At 40.6% G+C, this 22,010-nt stretch overlaps 1 protein-coding gene across 1 annotated transcript in view; it reads left to right on the top strand.

Annotated features, from left to right (window-relative positions):
* The window catches only part of SHTN1 (shootin 1), a gene marked incomplete at its 3' end in the record, with an annotated part of 64,880 nt that extends 44,700 nt beyond the window's left edge, over positions 1–20,180 (top strand). The window contains exons 11-17 of the mRNA XM_082002402.1: positions 1,379–1,484; positions 3,216–3,298; positions 6,745–6,854; positions 7,503–7,556; positions 10,326–10,446; positions 11,385–11,568; positions 19,970–20,180. Of these exons, the coding sequence (XP_081858528.1) occupies positions 1,379–1,484; positions 3,216–3,298; positions 6,745–6,854; positions 7,503–7,556; positions 10,326–10,446; positions 11,385–11,568; positions 19,970–20,180 (869 nt within the window). The remainder of the gene's footprint in view (positions 1–1,378; positions 1,485–3,215; positions 3,299–6,744; positions 6,855–7,502; positions 7,557–10,325; positions 10,447–11,384; positions 11,569–19,969) is intronic.
* Between the last annotated feature and the right edge of the window lie 1,830 nt (positions 20,181–22,010).

The following is a 22,010-nucleotide window of genomic DNA, read 5'->3' as shown; positions in this document are numbered from 1 at the left end:
TTTAAACTAATGCCTGAAGAATACGGACAGGAAAGATTCACAGAATACTTAGGAGGGAGCAACTGTTGCAATGCAGATGTTCATGCTGTTATTGCTGTCAGGTTGGTGGCTGGCTTGTCTGCAGCATCCTGTCTATTGAATGAGGAAATTTCTGACCTAACGCTCTTTATTTAAAATTGCTTTTGAAAAAGGTCCCTGGTGTGTGTGGCCTCGCTATAGGAACTGTGGAACTATGGCTGGTTAAGTATTTGCCATGTGCCTTTGCTTTCATTTCATTTAGCTCAAGGCCTAAGCAGGTGCTAATTTTAAGTATGATACCTGGGCAGGAAAGCATTGGAGCCTGTGTCAGAGGAGGCCGAAGTCCCTATCCTTAGTCAAGACTCCGTGTATAGCCATGATCTTCTGAAACACATCCTTAAGAGTAGGATTATCTTTAAGCTTGTTAGCAGTCTTGCTTGGAAGAAGTGCTTTGTGTTACTTTTACATTACCCAGCCTTAAAAAAATGCCTAGGCAGGCATATGAGTTCTTCACAGCTGCCTTGGAAAAGATCTAAGCTTCACAACAGATTCTTTCCTTCCAGACTTATTTGTCCTTCAGAAGGAATTTATCAGCATAAAGATTGTACCTGGAATTTAAAGTCAATCAGTTGATTTTTTTTTTTTTTTAATTTAAAAGTAGATGTTAAAGATTGTAATTTTAATTTGAATCCATCATTACGCCATAATTCTGGCATAATTCCTACTGCATTCAGAAGCAATTGCTAACAATGTTTGTAACTAAAAGAAATGTAAGACTTTTTTTTTTTTTCCTCTGCCCTTCCCTGGTTAATTGCATTTGACAACATTTCAAGTGCAGAAAAGTGATTTCCACATTTTTTGACCTGACACAAAAACAGGACAGAAAGAATCCATTCTGCCTGCTGCTCAGTTGTGGCTGTTCTTGTGGGGAAAAAACACACCAAAGTCCCTCAGTAAGGCACAGAGATAAGACTGGAAGCTGAAACTCTTCATTTCTCTCATCTGTTGTTAGTTCATTCTCAAATACAACCTCAAATAGACCGTAGCAGGAATGTGATAAACTTTTCCCTGCTCTGTCATTTTTTATGAAGAATCCTGTATGAGGGACCCTGTCGTTTTAGTTTCAAAAGTAACTCGGGTTGGAGGTAACTGGTTTAATGAGAATCCTGTACATCTAGGACATTGTTCTTGGTAGAAAATGTTGCCAAAAATAGGACTTGGTAGCAATTGCATGGTTTAGTCTTGTTGTTTGGTTTTTAGTTATTTAGTAGCTTTTTTTCTTAAACCATCAGAGTTGATTTTTAGAGCGGGTGTGAGAAACCAAGAACTCACTCTAGTTTGCCTTATTGCTCTTGCGCAGTTGATGAACTTCAAAAACGAATACAGCAGTCTGAAAATCCTGCACCACCTCCTCCACCGCCACCTCCTCCTCCTCTTCCTCCTCCCCCTCCTCCTAACCCTATACGGTAAGTGCTTACATCAAGGGTCACGGCATTAATGCTTTGATGAAGCAGAATACATTGCATGAGCTTGCATCCAAGCAGGGAAAGTGTCTTTAAAGAAAAAACACTTTCTCCATCTGTCTTGGGCTCTTTACCAGCAGGACACACTCTACCCCACCTGCCAACAGACTAACACCCTGAACAATTTTGAACAGTGTCTGCCTTGCCAAGCCTAACAAATTGTCTAGACTGTGACTTTGGAGGAGGAGGGATACCTGTCTCCTCTAAATTTAGGAGATTTTTTTTTCTATTCACCTGATAGCTGTAATTATAGACTTGTGAAGTGCTTGTCTGAATCTACTGCTAAGAAAACCCTTTTGAACCAAAGGATATATTGGATTAGTATGTGCCTTCCTGTTGGATACTGGAGATGAAAATGCAGACTCCACTGAGTTCCCACAATTGCTTTCTTAAGTTAAAAAGAAAAAAAGGAGAACATAACAGAAAATCACCACCCTATCATCAAGCAGTTTTGGGCAAAATTATCAAAATTAAGCCTGATCCTTGCAAAGAACTGTAAAAGAGGCTGGGCATGACCATGACCATACCTGATGATGTATGAGGCATTAGACCCAAATTAATTAACTAAGCCCTAAAGTGTGCCTAGTAATTAACTAGGAACTCAGCTAATCTTCATATTGGCTGCTTGGTTTTAAAAATAAATGGACTTTGATGACACTTTCTAACCTTCTGTAATAGAAATTATACAGGAGTCTTGTTAACTGCTGTGTTAAATATATGACTAGAGATGATTACTAGGGAGAATTCATCCCTCTGTGCAACTTTGCTTTTAGAAGTCCAAACTAAGCATTTTCTGAACATTTGTGTTTGTTGTTTTGCTCCTTGTATGTCTGTTAACTCATTTGTCATGCTTGATTCTTTCTCACTAGTGTATAGCATGAATTAACTGTGTGTGGGTGTTGCGGGAGGGGTTTTTTTGTTTTGTTTTGCCAGTTTATGCCCTTTATTATTTGGAATAGATGACACTATTCGTTTTAGTAGTAGCTAAATCAGAGTATTTCCTTCAGGCACTGTGAAGCATATATGTGCATAGAGGTGGTTTCAGAGCCTTGGCACTGGATGATGCTTTTTTCTGGGACAGATTTTTGATCCTGTGTGTCGGGGAGGTCACTCCACTCCGTGAGGAGCAATGTTCAATAGGGAGTGATAGGCCCCACTGACACATCAGATGCACATAGGACTTGGGATTTAAGATTAATAATTTCCTTGCCTGGACTTTTACGTTTTGACTATAGTGAAGGCATAATTATTTTGACACTGTAAAGAAGATTACAAACCTGGGGTTAGTGAGGAGATACCGATCACCATATTTAAGTGTCCCCTGGAGAACAATACTTCCACATCTACAGCTCTTCCTTCCTTTTATTTTCCAGAGCAGCTTCAATTTGTCATGTGTCACAATGAGACACTGTCTTTTAATATTCAGATCTTGGAGTGTTTTGATTTGTGGTTAATGTCTGTTAAAAAGAAATAAATTTCTCTGGTGCATTTTGATGGGAGGCATTGTGGGGGGTAATTCAGTACATACATTTGCATTCAAGAACTGTTAAATGAGTCTTCTGTAACTAGCTGTATAATCAGGTATAAGCAAGCTGTTTGTGTCATGTTCAAGTTCATTCTAACAGTGTGTAATACAGGACAGAATGACAATCTGCAGTTTCATTTTCCCCAAAGGTCTCTCATGTCAATGATTCGCAAGAGATCCCACTCCAACACCAACGTGAGTAAGAAGGAGAAACCTCCTCAGCAGGAGTCAGGTATGGCTCATCCTTTCTCAAGGCCTGTGGATTATTCACTGGATACTGCAGATGCAGTTAGTGAAGATGAACTGTGGGTACAGACAGTGATGCAAATGCTTATAATTGTCAACATGAACAACTGCTAGCCATGTCCCAGCGTATTCATCTACCTTGCAGTCCAGAAATGTGATTGCAGCCCAGTCATATGTGCTCTGAGATAGGAAGTGGTATCTTTGGCATTGTAGCTTTGGTACTGCAGGCTTCCTTGAGATCGCAAGGAAATTTGCATAGCCCTTGTAGCCATCTGTGCCCCCACAACTGAGCTGGTGATCAGCATCCCATTTATTTTTTCCAAATGGATCTTAGTATGAACAATGCTTGAGGCTGCAGATCAAAAACCTTAAGGGAAGAACTAGCACTTGCTGTAACTGAAAAAAAGTTCTGATCTTCCTGCTTCGGGCTCTCATGCTTATTAGATATGTCGCTGAGCTGATTTCATTCACTGATGTGGCAGAAAAAATTATCGTTCTTTTTATTCCCTTGGGGAGGGTGTGGTCATGTTTATTATAGGCCAGAAGGACCTGACAAGATAAGCACTTAGCTTGGGTATGGTGACGTGCTGGGTGAGATGGGGAGAACAGGGTGGTTGGGTTTAGGCCCCATGCTGTTACAATGGCTCCGTGCAGCTTGTTGGGTCACACCCTGGCAGTTTGATACTGCCTGTAGCAATTGCACTAGAGCAGCATTGAGAGGTTCAACCTGTGCCTCTACACTGGAGACATTACAGCATGTAGCTGCAGCTACAGTATGTCCTGGGCTTTGCACTTCCAGAGGTTATCTGGAAGAGGCAGAAGAACAAATCCAACAAGCATTAAGCAGAGAGCAGGTTATACACAGGATAACAAAGGGAAGTTTCCAACTTGCAAATGGCTTCTTGTTTGTGATTTCTTCTGTCCAGAGCCTCTCCACAGAGCTAGTTTGATAAATGCTTCAGTTTTCATCCATCAATTCATATCTTATGAAATTACCACTCAGAGTTGACTGTAATGCTAATCCTTTAATAATACTGAAAACCTAAACCAAAACAGAATCTTGCACTAAGGTGGCTCTGCATGCGACGTAACAGCTGAAATTGCATTTTATTGTTGTTAATGGAAGCTGGAAACTTAGTAGGTTGAGAACAGGAATTAAGTACAGATTTACAAATGATCATGAGTGCCTGAAGAGTCAGAGCTAGTTAGACAAGCATTGCCAGTTAAATAACGAAGGTTTTTCTCACTGTTTGTCTCTTCCTTCTGAAAGAGCAGGATTTTGTTGCAGTGAATTGCTTAACTCATTTGCTGCCACTTAAACAAAGGGGGGGGCTGCAGAAGGGAACCTGGCTGAAATTACAGGATATAACTGTTAAACAAAAAAATCACTGTTAGCAGACTATAATGGTGTGTAAGCATGGCTGGATTGTTGGATGGGACCAACAGGCAGAAAGTGGGGGAAAGGAAGCATTACCCCTCCCATTTTTCAGGTGAGGAACTGAGGAATGGGGTGACTTGGGCAGGTCCCTTGGGGGATCGTCTGGGTAAAATAATTGGAGAAGTGACCTTATACTGAGATCTCTGATGAAGAGTCAATCTCATCTTTCAGTAAAAGTTCAATTATGTTGCCTTCATTTATCAAGTTTCCTTACCTTGAAGCGTCCTAGATGTTTTGATTACACCTTTTTGTTGAGACTGTTACAGTGATTGCAGGAAATACTATGAAATTCACTATAAGTTCTTTACACCCCATTCTTTCATTATTTATTAGCAAACTTTAACAGTTCTGACCTTTCTTCAATCACATATAAACTGCTTCTTCTCTTAATAGTTGAGCTGTTCTTAAAATAAAAATAAAAAAAGGGGGAAAGTTCTTTCTTGATCTAGTTATTATACCCAACTTGAGGTTTGTTTTGACCCTTGTTAAGGACTTGGAATGAGTGGTTTCTATCCCATGCCACCAATTAAGCTTTTATATTTGAAACAGCCTGTTTGTGAAGTTAAAGCCTGACGTTAAATAGGCTTACTGCATTTCTATGAGTCATCAATAGTACCCTGACAAGTGAGAGAGCGAAAACCTATTTTAAATTCCTGTTATATAAGGTAAAACGTTGCAGCTTTGAATAGCGTCGACCATATTTCTCCATGTATTTTCTTTAAGTACTTTTCCCTCTCCCCGCTTTTTGGTATGGCACGTTAGGTGTCTTGTTACATTTTACAGAACACTGATAAGCTAACAGGTATCGTATAAGTTCATCACACAGCTTCCCGTTTCATTTGAGTATTTTACAGTCCTGATACTGAATATCTTGAAAAATCAACTGTTTCCTTTCTTGGTATTTAAGTTTTGCCCTTTAACTTGATGCAGTGTTCTTTAAATGTGTGGGTTTAGTTCAGTCTGAGATGTTGGTGCATTGTTCCAGCAAGGTCCTTTATTACAGAATCACAGAATCACAGAATCACTAGGTTGGAAAGGACCTTTAAGATCATCAAGTCCAACCATTAATCCAGAACCACCATGTCCCCTAAACCATGTCCTGAAACAAGACGACCAAAACATGTCTCGTATTAAACCCATCTGAAACAAGACGACCAAACATGTCTCGTATGAGGGGCTGCAGATAGGCCTCACCATGGGGCATGATCAGCTTGTCCTGTGTCAGTGAAGCTGTGGAAATCTCTGCTGAGCTAGAGTGAAGAGACACAGTGGAAGTGGGGCTGTATACTTCAGTCCTCAGTGCTTCGGCCTATAGCACTGAGCTTTTGCAATTCCCAAACGGTTGTAGAAGCTTTGTGTTTTTCAGGATCTGGGCCCTGCTTCTATCCAAACTTCTGCAGGCACTGTGGTCTGGCGTTTGTGAAGTCCATGGCTGGATCCTCAATGTGTGTAGATTGGCATTTCATCCTTGAAGAGCTTGTGACAGTTTAGCTGATAGCCCGGATAGCTAACAGCGCTGTATCTAGAAACTAGAATTCCCGATAACTAGAGATGAGGTTGCTGGTTTCTGCTACCATATAGATGTATGCAGCATAATGTAAAGTGCCTCTTTGTGGTGGCGAAAGTTAAGAATATTACAGTGGTCCCGTAAGAAAAGTCTCTGTGAAGAGCCCACTTATGAGGAGAAAAAGGAGACTATATATTTATGCTTATCGTTTACATTTTTAATAAAACTGAGAAGAAGCATGGATTTGGATAGAACATGAGCAATATGCATCACACATACAGGCAGGAAGACCTACTGCATGGAGTATAACTAAATACATTGTATACATAAATGCTGTTTCATCATTAAAACTAATTTATGATTATGGTAACTGGCTGTATATGGCAAGCAGGCTGTTTAGGAGGCTGTTTAACATGCTTTTTTTCTTTGTACTATTTCTCTGTAGTTTGTATCTGGAATGTGACATTCTCTTTGATTTTTGGAACAGGTGAAGAAGTTACGGATCTGAAGAGACAAGCTGTTGAAGAAATGATGGACAGGATTAAAAAGGGAGTTCATCTGAGACCAGTCAACCAGTCAAGCAGGCCTAAAACAAAGGTTTGGAATAAATAGCAGAGCAATAATATTAGCTAAGTACAGTAATTTACACTGAAAATAAATCTGGCTTTCTGTAAAACATTCAAAAGAATACATTTGCCTCACTTCATTTGCTTTGCTTGATTTTGAATAAAATGAATTAGAGCAGCGTATATCTGAAGAACAGAAAAAGAAGTGAAGCCAACAGTAAGTAAATAGAAGCCCAGTTTCTTTGACACAGAGAGGAACTGAAAGCAAACATCTTGTAAACAAACAGCTACTGAGAAACAAAAAGCATGGAGAGAATAACTGAATTGTGTAAGGATCGAGAACTAGATAGCATTTAGCAGTATTTCTTCCATTTATGCAACACTTAGCACTAATATCTGAATGTGGCTACTATAAAATACTGCTTACTATCTTCACAAAAGCATAATCTTTCCTTATGTACGGGCTATGATTCACTGTGTTAAGAGCTAAGACTCTTCCCTTCATCTGTATAAGAAAATAGATTGAATGTTAATCATGTGCCCATGAGAGGAGAGAGCAGAGGGACATCATACAACCGCATGCCTGTGCAGTAGGCCCTCATGCGATGACTGTCTTCAGGTACAAAGTCTGTCATGGTCCATTTCATGTGTTTTTTAACATGCATATGTTTGTTTACAGCCAGAAACACCAAAGCCCTCCGAAAGTGCAATGAAAGAATTAAAAGGGATTCTGGTAAGAAAACTTGTAGTTTATATTTCATTTTTTTCTTTTCATTGAGCTGACAGGGCCTTCTGCACAAAATAGCTGACTGTTTGAAAGCTTTGCATTAGTGTTTTGGTTTGAAGCTGTACAGCAGTCTTGGAGTGAATCCCTCAATTCTGCTTTTGACTTTGGTCCAACTGAAAGATTGGGTTTGGTCTTGCTAACAGAATTTATTTTGGAGAAAACTAGCCTGTTAACTCTGCTCCGGATTTGTATGCTTCTGCCACTAGAGGGGATGTTATGGTCTGCACCTGCCATAGATCCTTTGGAAACTCTCCCAGTGGGGATGTGGAGGGAGGGAGAGGCAGCTGAATAAACCTGGTCCAAAGTAAAGCCCCCGAACTGCATATATGGTAGATGTAGGGTTCTCATCATCAACTGCTCTGAACTCCTGCTCTCTCCTGAGGCACCAAATTTCTTGTTAATGTAGACATAGCCTAAGAAGAGTGAGAGGTTTCTAGTTTGTCTACATTTATAGGCAGAAAAATTGATTCTGAATAGCTGTCCACATACCCATTCATCACTACATAAAAACATTAGCCTTGTGTTTGGTCCTGCTAAGAGCAATCTGCTATTGGCTGCTGGTCTGTCCTTTACTCTTATATTGCATTGCTTATTTAACTGGTTGTTTCTTTTGCACAAGTGCTAAAATTGTATCAGTCAGAAGGAGCTGTAGTACTTGCTCTCTGATTTCTGTGATCCTGAAGCTTTTAAAGTTGAAGTGCAACTTTGGCACATCAGGTGAAATTTTGCCTTTGTAAGGTGAAAAATGGTGAAATTCTACCCCTATCAAAGCAAAATGCTTCAAATACACTCCACAGAAGGTAAGGCTTATCGTTCTAATCATCCATGATAGCACCTCAACAGCCCTTATAAAAATAACTTCAATATTGCATTGGCTGATGCAAGACAGTACAGCAAAGAGTGTAGCCACAGCATGTGCTGCGATGTAAAAACCATGAGTGTGGCACCAATGACATGTTAAACATACTGTTCTCTGGCCACATGAAAGCGGGGAGAGAAGGGAAGAAATTATCTAGAGAGCCCCCAGACCTTAATGCCAAGCTCTAATTAGAGGGACACACAACTAAATGAGGAGGTAAATAGAAGAGGAATAAAATGCAACACAGAGATTGTGTTTTAAATGGAACTCTGTAAGTATGTGAATGGTTTGCTGTGGTGTGCTGTTTGGATCAGTGAGGGTTGGATTCAGTGATCCTGCCGAATTTTCATTTTCTAATAGCTATTTTGTTTCTCCGACACTGTGTCACTGACATCAGGGGAGACTTGATTATGTACTTCAGAGGGAGCAGAAAGAAACCTATGGTCACCATACGTCCGTATCTAGCTTGTTGCTTTTGAGCCCTTCAGGATATTTGCAGTACGAGACAAACTATATAAAAACCAATTCCAGTCTATTCTTGAGACCAATCATTATGCACAGTCAGACAACAAACATGGGGGTGGGATGTGATAGAGTAAACATTTGTTGTTACTATGCTAATTATGCATTTCATGTAGGCCTCCATGTAATTGTTACAAACAAAACACATTTATGTTCTGTGAATTGCAGAGTTTGAGTGACTCCGTTGCGCAATTTGCTTTCGTATACTCATTAATAGTGTACCTGCTCAGTTAAATTTCAAATAGTCGCTGAAGAAAATAGTTTAACTTTTGAGTGCAGGTGAAGAATTAGTAGCTGAAAGTAGTGCAGCTTTTGCAACTTGCAATGCCATTTTTTTTTAAATTTGCTATTTCTGCTCAGAAGTTATGTGCTTTTCAACCAAAGATGTTGAGAGTATGTTATTTATGCTCCAGATAGATGCTATACCACACGCTTCGGAAGGCTGAATAAATGGGATTCCAAAAGATGGCAAGACTCAGAGTGAGAATGAAATAGCACATGGGTCCCAAATTTTCAGTTGCATTATGAACATTTTGGGGAAATTTGACAGTCAAGTGGGTGCTGATTTAGTAACTGACTCTTGTCAGTTGGGAAATGAATGCAGTATGCACTATGTGCATGTTAAAATGTGGGCAATTCTGGGAGGTTTCAGGCTTTGATCAAAGCCCTTTTTTTAAATTTCCTTAAGACAAGTGCTGCTGGATTTGCAGGTTAGCTGACACAAAATACTAACCTTGGAATAAGGCAAGCATGGATTTCTATTTTGTATGTGTAAAAAGGTGTTTCAACTTGAGGTCTAATTCTGTGTGTAAGAGAAACCATGAAGTATGTGGACATAGGCTCAGGTTTATGCCAGATCATCTAGATTATTTGATATAATAACAGGCTGCAGTTGCAGCTAGTACATACTGACTTCTGCAGATATGTCTACACACCAGGATGCAGTGACACAGGACCATGCTAAAATATAAAAATATGTTGGAGCGGTAAAATATGGATCTTTAGCTTTTTGCTAATAGAGGTTAATTATGGGCATGGTAACGCTCTAGCAGTTTAAGATCCTTTATGTATGAAGATGGAGGAAGTTGGCAGTTCCCTGCAAACATCAGAGTTTGTTCATTAGTGAACCACAGCATCCCTACATTGTGAAATCCGAGTAAGGGGAGGAGTGGTGAGCCAAGCTCCAGCTGTTGTACTAAAGAGAGCTTCACACACTGGTCCAGAACTGCAGTTGCTTTTCTGCTGCTTAAAAGGTTCTCATGTTGTGTGTATGGGATGTTTGGCAAGGCATAATACATCCTCAGAGAGCTTTTCATGCCTGCTTCTTGCTGTAGGACACATTGAACAAATCCACTAGTTCCCGAAGCTTAAAGTCCCTCGAAACAGACAGCAGTGAAACAGAGCTGGAACGAGTTCTGCGCCGCCGCAAGGTGACCACTGACCAGGACAGCGGCAGTAAGTGGCTGGACTCTCTCATAGTCCTCTTCTCTCCCTGCATTAAGTGACTCTAGAAGCTTTACTTTCTCTTCCAGACCATTTCCATTTCAGTCATTATGGAGAACTCTGGTTACTTCTACAGTGACTCACTTCCCCACCACACTTGTTGCTTTTCATCCCCATTTTCTCTGGGGGAAAGAGATGCCTCTGTCAGGATTTTCTGCACACACAGCCATATATATATACACAGGTTCCTCTCTCCTGCATGGAGCTCAGATATTGTTACTGGGGCAATAGCCTACTGTGAAAATACTTTTGAAAGTAATGGTAGCCAGAGGAATGAGGATTTAGGACTAATGTTTTGAATTAACCTCTTCTGCAGAGCAAGGGTCTGCAGTTTTTAAGCTATACTTTACTATCATCATCTGTAAGAAACCGTTGATGTTCTGCCTGGTTAGAAACACAGCCTGTGCAAGTGCAAGTCCGTGCCATTGTCGATGCAGAAGTGGCTGGTTTTAATGTCACTGTATGGTTTTAGCTTGAACTTTGTGGTAGTCAGTTCACTGGCTACTCAGTATGAGGACAGCTTTTTTGTTGTTTGGCTGTCACTCCAGCTGCACTTCAGGCTGGGAAAGCACTGGCAAGTTGTGAGTTGGTACAAGTGAGTTGCCTACTGTGTGTGGGCAGCAGGACTTGCCATCCCAGGAGGCAAGGGGATTGAGTGCACCACTGTGTCGATTTGGCAAGCCCTGCTTGTGGTACAAGAAAGGGTTAATCTTGGCAGGGAGAGCAGAAGCTGCAAATATGGTATTTTGATACTTTCTGTGCACTGGATGCTGTTCTTTAAAAGTCCATTTGGATTTCTGCAGCTAGCTTGAATTCTGCTGTGTTTATGTGTTGTTTCTAGACCAGTCAATCCGGAAAACAGAAGCATTACACTTTCTTTGGGTTTTTAGGTCCCACTGGAATCTTGGCCACATCAGAATCAAAATCTCTGCCTGTGCTGGGTTTGGGAGCCAGTGCCGCACAAACAGCATTGAACAAGAAAGAACTGGAGACGGAATTCAGTTCCAAAGTACCTGACTCAGGTCCTGTCTCTAACCAGCTTAAGGGTGTCACAGGCTCCAAGCCTACGTTACAGTAAGTAGAATATGGATTTCTAGATATATTTTAGTTCCTGATCTGTTTAGCTGGTGCATTTTGAAAGCGATTTAATATAAATTTTGGTTAACAGGATAAATGTGCAGTCTGTAGCTGTTTACCACTGACTCCTCAAATAATTTCCAGTCTCAGATGGAGGTAGAAATTTAATTCTCTGTAAGAAGTTCGTTTCTTGTAAAACCTGTGAACATTCTTAAAAAAAATTCATCTTCTCTGAAAACAAACAACCAACTGAAGAGTTTTTGAGGAATAGCAAAGTTGAGGTTTTTTTCCATATCCTGAAGAGAAGAGGGATGATAGTTACATAGTTAACTCTTCATTTAAACAAAAAGGTACTTCTAGTACAATATTTTAAAAAATAGAATCACTTAAAAAACAGTAAGTCATAGTGGTCTGTATGCAGGTGTGCAGGCCAGTTTTTGTTGGACCAAAACAAGTCCTGACTATTACTCTTAAATGCTTGTTGGTAAAAATTCTGAATTCCCTTGAAATCTCAAGATTCTAAAAAAAAGAAAAAAAAAGAAAAAAAAAGATACAGCTAGTCCTGCATTTGCACAGATGGGCTGAAGAATCTTTTGTCACAACAGATTGAAGACCCAAGGTGCCAGTTAAGCATCAAAGAGTTAAACCCACTTCAGAAATACTTATTTCAGGCAAATCCCATGGCGGATTGGTTTGTTTTACAACAATACTAAGCTCCTTTTGAAATTAGGCTGTGTACTTACTTCAGTTCCCTTGCCAGGTTGTTTGTCAGTTTGTCACTTCAAGAAAAGGAAATAGATGAGACAGATCAGGTCAGCAGAATATTGTAATCATGACTAATGAAACCTCTGATTTCCTGTTCTATCAGTTAAAAAATACCACCGGTAGCAATTCAAGCAAGCCTCCATTGCTTGGTTCAAAGGAGTAAGTCACGACAAATGAGCTGAAAATTCAGTTTGCATCTATTTTTATGAACTGATATTTACTTCACTCTCCTGCAGGTACTTTTATCATTTATTTTTGAATGGATAAAGAGCCCAATTTCCTTTTGTGCCCTACATTTTTATTTAATACGCATTGAGTTTTAAAAGCGGAATGCCTTTTCCAATCATACGTATTTTCCCCTTTTATTTCATTTAAGTATCCTTAGAAGAAAGGTGATCTTCATTTTAATCAGAAAAATGAAGATTTGTTCAACAGCTAATTTGACATGAATAATGCCATTGCATTTTCTTGAACTGCTACCTTGACAGAAAGGTGAGGTTGTTCCTGAAAAATACTGTATTTTTAGTTTGTGAATTTCTACAATTTTGAACAGATAACCTTAATCAGAAAATACAGCAACTCCTACCACCTTTTGCCTACCTTTTATTCCACGAAACTAAGTGGAAATTGCATTTACAAGAAAGGAAATGAAATAATTGCAGGCCCCAAGGTCTCGCAGAATGCGTGGTGAATTGACAGTGAAAAGGATCTTGTGTTGACAGTCACGGTTGTTATGTGTTATAAAAGCATATGTGAAGCTCAATTTATTTCTCAGCTTGCCTATTCAGTGACATCCTAAAAGACACATTTCACTTCGATTTATCTGTTTAAAGCATTAAAACAAATGTGATGGGCCAGAGTCCTTAGTACTGCAGGGCTTCTTTGCATGTAAACCTGCTTAACTGGAAAGGCTCATTGCTGAGGATGGTTTTCCAGCGAGAGAGAAGGTGCTGGGGCTCTTACACTCTTCTGCCACTGGGCTGGCAGGGAGGAGCAGAAATAACCTAGATGCTTCATGCCATGTGGAAGTGGAATTACTTTTCTTTTTTTTCCTGGGTACTGTTTACAGCAAAGGTTAGTAGAAGCAGCCTCCAGGCGCCGAGGTGTGTTAAGTGCTGTTTCAAAACAGGGCTCATTTGAAGCAGATATCAGAAGGAAGTTCATTTGCCTAATATGTCTGACAACTTGGCTCTGTAATTAGGCAGTTTTCTGGGCTTCCCTGAATACATCTATACTAGCAGTTTCATTTGGATCAGCAGAGCACCTTTGAAGCAAATCTCCCTATTGTCCCCATTTGCTGTGCTCTAATTTGTATCCTGGAGTGGTCTTGGTGCATAAACTGGATCCCTGGATTCATTGGATGAGGGAAACTAAACCAGAAGACGTGATCCAGCTTTTAATGCCTGGCCCGGGGACCACCCGAGAGCTAGTTCAGGAATAACCCCCCTGAAACGTGTGTTACGAGGACATCGGTCTGAAGCACAGGCTGTTCCCCTCCACGCATCTGCTCCTGTTGCGCTGCACTGTTTCCTAAAGTAGACTGTGTTAACTAAACAAGCAGTATGCTGCTTTGACCAGATACCCTAAATGACAAAGGTGTACCAAAGATTTATAGTGGCTCCTCTTCTCCTTATTCATACCTGGGGTAAAAGGATGCAGCTGTCTCATCGTTTGCAGTTCCTTGAAATCTTGACAAAAGTGTGACCTGCTTCAACTGTTTGCAGCAGCCAAGCAAAGCTTTTATAGCACAGTAAAGGATTGCAGGTCTCGTAATTACCAGGTGTCTCTTGCAGTGCAGTGTTTTTTGGTTTTTTGTTTTTTTTTTTTCACTGAGCTTTTAATGTACAGTTTCCTATAGGAAACCTGAGGGATAGTTGCTGCACCATCCATTCACTAAGGCTTGTAAGCTGAAGGAGGAGGTAATACTTCCAGACATTTAAATGCGAACAGCCCTATTCATCATTCTTTATTCACGTTGAGTAACAGTTGAGCACATCCGTTCTTATGGAGAAAGAAGGTCGCGCCTTTGAAAAAGACCCAGACTTGGAAAAATATCTGTGAACAATACGTAGACAGAAGTCAGCTCACTGAGGAAAATCCTGGATCCTCCCTGCCCCCGAGTCAGTGACAGCCTAACCTAAATACTGGTGGGGTAAGGAGTGTCAGTCTTTGTTTGAAGTAGGACTCTAAGATGGTTGCTCCTGTGTAACCAAGGTGTTACCGGAGCACTGGCCTCCAGCTGGGCCACTCCTGGGCGTTGCCAAAGGAGGGACTGTGGAAAAGGGGCGTAACATCAGCAAATACAGGTTGATTCTGAAATTTCCCTGTAATCAAACTAAGTGGTGATAGCTCAGAGAAACTAATTCAGAAGAAAATTTTGGGTTTCGAACCACTAGGTGAGGTGTTATTTCAGTGCAGGGGATTGTTAGAAGAAGGGTCTGAAGCCATTAAGCAGATGATTTGGAACGTGCGAAGTTTCGCTAAGGTGGTGCTGAGGGGGAAGACAGCAATGATGTGTGTCCTATAGAGAAATTGAGGCCTTAACTTCAGTATTAAGGTAGCTTCCTCTGCAGATCTCTTCCCAAACGTTTAACCCAGCGTGAGTGTAATTCTGTGACAATTGCTTAGAAGAGAATAGGTGACAATTTAGTTCCCTTGGGAGCAAAGAGAGTTCCCGTGACTCCCCGTGGTGTGCAGACACAGAAGGGAAAGGTGTGTCTGGCTCTGTCCCTGGGTTTTGGGGGATTTCTTTTTTTTTTTTCCCAGCACTTTGTACACATTTTGTTTCTGGGCAGCAGAGTTCTCCACTAACAGAGTGAACCACAGAGAGGGTTAGTCTTAATCTGATGATTTTATACAATTAAAGGATTTGTTCTCCTTCTCCTGGCTGTAATCTTAGTACCCCTGAATCATCTACCAGCTCTGCAGGAAGCAGCTCAGCCTCAGCTAGACAGAACTGCAAAGGTTTTCCAGTGCAGCTTGAATGTGAGCAATTTAGTTCGAACAACAAATGAAGAAAACAATGGGATGTTCTGAAAGTTTGAGGTCTCCTCAATTTTAACTGTTTTAAAAGCTACTGTCACAGGTTTTCCTTAGACTGTACTTTTTGTGTACGCTCTCAGTGCAGGTAGAAGCTGTCCAAGATTCTTCATTTAAATTAATTTGCCAATCTTTTTCAGCATTTTTGAAAAAGCACCTAGAAATGGGAACAATTTCCATACTAAAGATTGTCTGCAGTTCCGTTCTGCTCGCTGTTATGTTGACCACCTTTCTACTTGGCCAGATTTAGCAGGGGCATTCCTGAATTAGAGAAAGTTTCTTGTACTTTCTTTGCAGATGTCTGGTGTTACAGATAGTACTGGCACTATCAGAGGAGGGAACTAACAGACTAATTCACTAGTGTCACTGTTTGTATTCCCTGTAATTTCCTTTTGACAAATACTGTCATGTGATGGAATTTTTTGTTCACTGGAGACTTTCAAGACTTGGAATTGGTCTATTTTCACTATTGTTCAGTATTAGCCTTTAGTCCTGTCTGTTGTATTCCCCTGCCTTATTAAAAATTCTGAAATATTTAATAAACACATCTACAGCTTTTGTTCTCAGTACAAGTTTTTGACTGAGGATAAAACTGACTCACCTCTTGTGGTCTGACATGCAACGGATGGACCACGGTGGCACTCTGCCGAGCTGAGACCCGCTCGCCTGTACGGGCTGACGCCGTGGGCTGGTTAGTCCAGGTCAGAGGCAGGAGCTGCTCTTACGTGGCAAACCCTCCTAGTGTGGTAGTTTAGAAAGGACGTAGTGACTGGAGTATGAGTTTTATTGCACAGGTGATGTTGGTCCTCAGTTACGGGAATCTTGTAGGTAAATGGGAATGCTGGGGTCAGGGTGGGCAGCAGTTGCGCAAATAGCAAGCTATAACTGGCATGGGGACCTGGTTTTTGAGTGTTCCTAAAGAAGCAACTGGTGGTGAACAACTGTCAAATCAGCTTAAGGCTTCAAATCTCATCTTCTGGGGAGTAAGGAATAGCACCGGTGGAGCTGTATTTTGGTTTTGAAAGCAATTTTGCTTTGAAGGGAGATGAGAGCTGTTTCAGTGTCCTAGACGAGGATACTCGCTGAAAGACAAAGTGTCCTGATTTGATGCCATGTTAGTGTTATCTCTCGTAGCAGAAACGACTTCATGCCTGCTTGGATTCTGGGTGGGGTATCCATATGGAGTCTCCCATGCTTTAACTATGTACCTGCAAAACCAGTCTTTGTTGGAATAGATTTTTGCCAGTGTTTTCTAAATACGCTGTAAAAAAACATGGATTTTCCTACAGTGTTTCCTTTGAATGGTTTCCTTTAGCCTTCTGCTTTTACGTATTGTTAAGAAATTGGATGGGACTTCATCCAGTAAAATTTTCCATGGTATTTACATAAAATTCCAGTTTCTACTGGAAACGTATTAGAATGATTTCATGAATAGAGCACCAAGAAAGGTTAAATAATACCAAGGTTATAATATTAACCAGAGGAAACAAAGAAAATCCAAGTCTCGGTTGACAATTCAATTCTTAGTTTGTCCTTTTGTACTCTGACTGTATATTATTTACAAAGGGCACAGCAGTACTAGTTCACAGACGGCCCGTCAGGCGTAACCCTTTATTTTTACACCTTCTGTAGCGTCTGTAACTATATAAATGGAATATATTGCTTTTGAGACTCTTATATCACAAGCAGTCCTCAGGACTGCATGGGACTTTGCATATCCTGTGCAATTAATCTAAAATGCATTTAGCATCTAAATCTGGATTTCACAGTACAGATTTTATGTGTTTAGTCATAAAAATATATGCAGACTTAGGAATAATTATTTATGAATGAGTACAATAGAACTAGGTTCTCAATTTCTGGCTTAAATATATTGTTGGACAAATAACAAGAATACTGATAATGACATTAACAATCTTAATGAAGGAAGAGCTTTGCCTAGAGCTAAATGCAAATACCTTGGCTGGACAAATTTCTAATTGTTCAAAACTGCGTCTAACTATATCTGTACTAATTGCTTGTCTCAGCTTGATTTGTAGCGGCAAAACCTGTTTTTTGAAAGGGAGAACCAAACGATGTTCATTCTTGCACCGAAACTTTATTATACCTGCATTCTGCTCTTGACAAGCTATTGAAAATAAGCTATGAATACCTGATAAATAGGGTTAATGATTTTTAACAGTACCTCAGCTGTAACTGCAGCACTGTCAGGCTGGTGCTGCAACAGTGTAAAGAATTTGAAGAAGGGAATGCTAGTACAATGGAGTCGGAATGGTAATTCTTATTTTTATGCTTGAAACGCTGATTTAATCGCTGGTTTTCTCCATTAAACTACTTTATATCGACATCTTTCATTTTTCTGTCCTTGCAAGGTGGTAAATATGATTGCCGTTTTATCCATTTTTGTTATAAATGAAACCGACTTCAGAGCGTTTGGCTGTGCATCAGTTGCTGGAATGCTGCCATACGCTAATGCAGACTCCCCACTGTGAGCCCAGTGAAGAATTATACTTTGATTCACCAGATTGTATTAAATAGTCCAGCTGTTGGGATTTGAAAGATAGTTACCTCCAAAGTGAAATAAAAATGAACTTGGCATTTATCGCTTTGACCATTTTTATAGTGTTGGGCAATCAGCTTTTCAGAGGTAGCACTTTTTAAAATAACCCTCTTCTGGTTACACTGCTTTAAAAAGTTTAATTTGCTGTAACATTCAAAATACCCCACCTTGTATTTTCTGGAATGATTGGCAACTTTTGCATAAAATAAGCATTATTTTCCTTATGAAATCACTAGCTTCTGATGATAATCAAATGAGTCTGAAACTGTGTCTATTAGTGCCAATTTCTGCATTAATTAACTTACACCGAAGTTCTAATGTTAGAGACAATTCTTGTAATTAAAGCTTGAACATGGAATTTCATTTGCTATATCCAGTGCTTCAGTAGCAAGCTGAGTAAATTCTCTCTGAAATGGAAAGTGCAACAACTGCTGTTTCTGTGATTATTTATTTGTTTTTAACCTGTACGTTTGCTCTCTCCCGTCAGGTGGGAGCCAGTACATTCTCCGCCCCGTGCTCTAATTGTTGAGTGGGGTGACCTCTTTTTTTCTTTGTTGTTTTCTCTAGGACAAAGACTGTCACAATAAAGGGTGGTTCATAGCAGATGGATCCAGTAGCTGAATTTCTTTCTCTGGCCTCCAGTTGATCCTACTTTTTCCTTTCGAGTGTGTTATGTTAGCAGTATGGAAGGCTGTTTTTTATGAGTAAGCATGAAAAATTTAAAAAAAAAAAAAAGGCTCTGGAGTAGCAAAGGGAGTTGCATTCCGCAGCCGTACAGGAGGGCGCAGCCACACACCCGCGGGTGCCTGTCGGACCTTCTTGCACCGCGGTGCTTTGCAGCTCTCCCACAGTTTGGCGGCTGTGGCTGTATCGGTGTAGGCGTCTATACGGTGTCCATACCATTGTGTAAGGACCTGCCTACAGGTGGGCCAAGCGCGTGTGTGCGACTGCCCTCCCTAAGCATGCCTGGTGACAAACGCTCAGGCAGACGAGGCCAGCAGGCTCGGGGAAGCTCGGCGAAGGAGGGGTCAGCCCGTGCTTGCAAGCTGCCCGTCTGCCCCCGCAGCCGCGTTAAGATGGCCGAGGAAGTGCCCCGATCCGCCCCTTGTTCCAGTCGTGCTTTCCCAGTGTTTGCCGGCTCCTCTGCCGGTGCATTCCAGCTAATCTAAGGATTTGCCTGCACGCTTTCAACACTAGTACAAAGCTTTTGAATATAGACAAGTGCTTTTAGTGTTTATAGCACGATGCCAGCCTCGACAAATAACCCTGGTGCCTCTGACCTTTCCCTCCTCCCTCCCTGCTCAGAGGGCTTTTTATCGGCAAGAATCCCTGCGCTGTGAGCAGTCAAGATGTAACCCCATTTCTGCGGTACGGAATGTAGGTCTAACACCCTCTGTATTGCAGCAAATCCAGCCTGTGAATTTTCAGAAATCGTTTGCACTCGCTCCCAGCGAAACCATGAGCAGCCTGTTGGTGCCGAGCCTTGGTGGAAAATCTGGTTGCACTGCCGCTACTGCCTGCCACACGGCCGAGTGCAGTGCAGGGCCAGCCCCACGCAAGCTGCTCTGGGATGGAGGTGTGGAGAAGCAGCCACGTTCTCCTTTCAGGCGGCGGGACTGTTAGCCTACAGACGGCAGGAACGGGTAGCGTTTTCTCTGGGTGCAGCTGCTCTGTTGGACATGGGGGAGCCCCTAAATCCAGCTCCAAGTTGAGCAGAGAGAAAATAAATTCTTAAACTGATTCTTTCATAGTCTAAGGATTTTTTCAGTGCTCTGTAAGTTCGTTTTTCCTGTTAAGTATCTTCCGTGGCTAGCTTAACGAATGGTTCAGGAGGGGTGATGCAGCTGTTGCATTTTGTGCACTACTGTCTGTGTGTAACAGCTGTTAAATCTATAAATCTATTTACTAGTTTAGTAGACCTGTCCTGGTCATATGTGCTACTAATAATAGAAATGCTTTTCTGTGTCTTTATATTCTTTCTCCTAAATATGTGAATTGTTACCTGTATTCATCTATTTATTCTTCTTCCTTTAGATCAACTAGCCATACAGAATTTACAAGAAAGGCTTCTAGCAGTGAAAAAGAGACAGAATCCATTGTAGTTTTAGATCCTGTTTCCACCAGTGGGAATCAGACACCTGAAAACATGCTGAATTGGAACAAAATGAAAGAAGAAGCAAGCAAGGCGCTGCATAAAGAAACTAATGTTGAGAAAATAAGAGAAACAGACAGTTCTAACTGTTAATTGTTATTCTGAAAGGCTGTAACTTTTGCGAACCATTATCTGGACATGTAAATTGCTTAGGTGTGTTACTAGGGGCTACGGTCTGTACTCCAAACAGTTTTCAGTAATATCGATTGAAATGGTCTTTTGTATGCAGTTTTGTTACATGCATTAAAGTGTTAAATAACTATGTATCACTCAAAATCCCTTTCTATGGTTAATATTTTCTTAGATATTGTCAGTTACCTTTTCTTTAAAACTATATTTGAAAAGGCTTTTTAAATTATTCTTTTGTTGAGACGATACCTTGTTAAAGGTCCAGTCTAAAGCTTGCCAGAAGCCCCTTGCATCCCTCTTGAACTGGACACCTACGAAGGTGATTACGCACACATCAGATTTAGTATGGGGGGGTATTACTAATAATTAAAAAAATCAGGTTTTGGACATACTGCTTTAAAAATATTTTGATATCTACTTAATCCAAGATCTTGTCAGTCTCCTTACTGCTGTCTCCAGACACGCTTTTTTGAGGTAATTAAAAGCACAAGCATAACACTTCCATTTCAGATTCCCCAGTGGACAGCTAGCCCAAAGACTGAAAAGCAAAGGCAGTGCAGTTTGTTATTTTGGTACCAAGATTTTGGTAATGGTAGCCAAAGTCAGAAGTTTGTGGGTTGAGATTGGTGCTCTCCTCTGGATTAAAAGCTTTTCACAGGAGGACTTACCTCCTGGTTTTTTGTTTCAGTGCTGCATAGTAAAGTTTGGAAGTGCTGCAACTGCAGTCTGTATTTGCTGCCGCAAAAAAGAAGTTAACCTCAGCTCCTGTGAGTATGGAATACATTTGGGATTCGGTCATTCTAGGAGTGCAAGTTATTTAAAACCAACATTTTGAGAGCTTGCAGCAGTAACAAATGAGCCTTTGCTTGGAACCTGGTACACACTGGTGGCATTAATTTCTTTATTAGATAACACTTCGGATGTCTATATTTGATGACACAAACCCCAGTTTCCCTCAGCCCTTATTTCCTATGAAGACAGTGAGATAGGTACCTAATTGATTTGCTCCGCTGCCAATTCACATTCCATTGTAGTCTCTTTTTAAATTCAACACGGTATCCCATTCTTTTGTAATGAGCGAACATGTGTAATCAGGGATTTACCTAAAGATCGGCATAACTGAAATTGGGTGGTCAAGTACTTGAATGCACTTGGATTATTTTTTATTTAATGATTTGAAACAGTGATAGTATTGAAGGATGAATGTTCAGAGTTTGTTGGTTTTGCTCTGCATGCAACTGTCTGGTGCTTTTCCTACAAATAAAATGATAGTAATGAGTGTGGTAGTTTCACATCTTTTTTTGGTGTTTTTTGCATGTTTGCTAAGGAAATCTTGGACTTGATCTAATTACTGAACTACATATAATTTCTAAACTTGGGGAAATTTGTCTCTCATTGATATCTTAATTTCGGGGGGGGGTGGTTAGTTCTGGTGGTTAATTTTTCACTTAGGGTATCTGTTACACTGAATTGAAAATGCAACATTTTCTATATGTATTTTTCCTCTAATTATTGCTGCTGTGTTCTATGTTCAAATTTTCAAATGATACAAACCCCAGAAGCTTTTGAAGCTTCTTTTACTTAAACTGTTTGTTACCTAGGACATAAATTATTTATCTTTTCACTGTTGCTTATTAAAAAGACTCCTGACAAGTTTCCCAGACCTTGTGGAAGTGACTTGTTATTCCCTGCCTCCGACTGAAGCAAGCTTCCTAGTGATGCCAATTACAGCTTTGTGCCCTACATTTGGGGTTTGCACTGAGGCGCTTGTATTGCTAGCTAGCTAGAACTGGA

This window comes from Phaethon aethereus, assembly GCF_964289735.1.
Source record: "Phaethon aethereus genome assembly, chromosome: 7".
In the NCBI taxonomy this organism is placed as follows: domain Eukaryota; kingdom Metazoa; phylum Chordata; class Aves; order Phaethontiformes; family Phaethontidae; genus Phaethon; species Phaethon aethereus.
The sequence above is the reverse complement of the archived record's forward strand: the minus strand, read 5'-3'. Positions and strand labels throughout refer to the sequence as shown.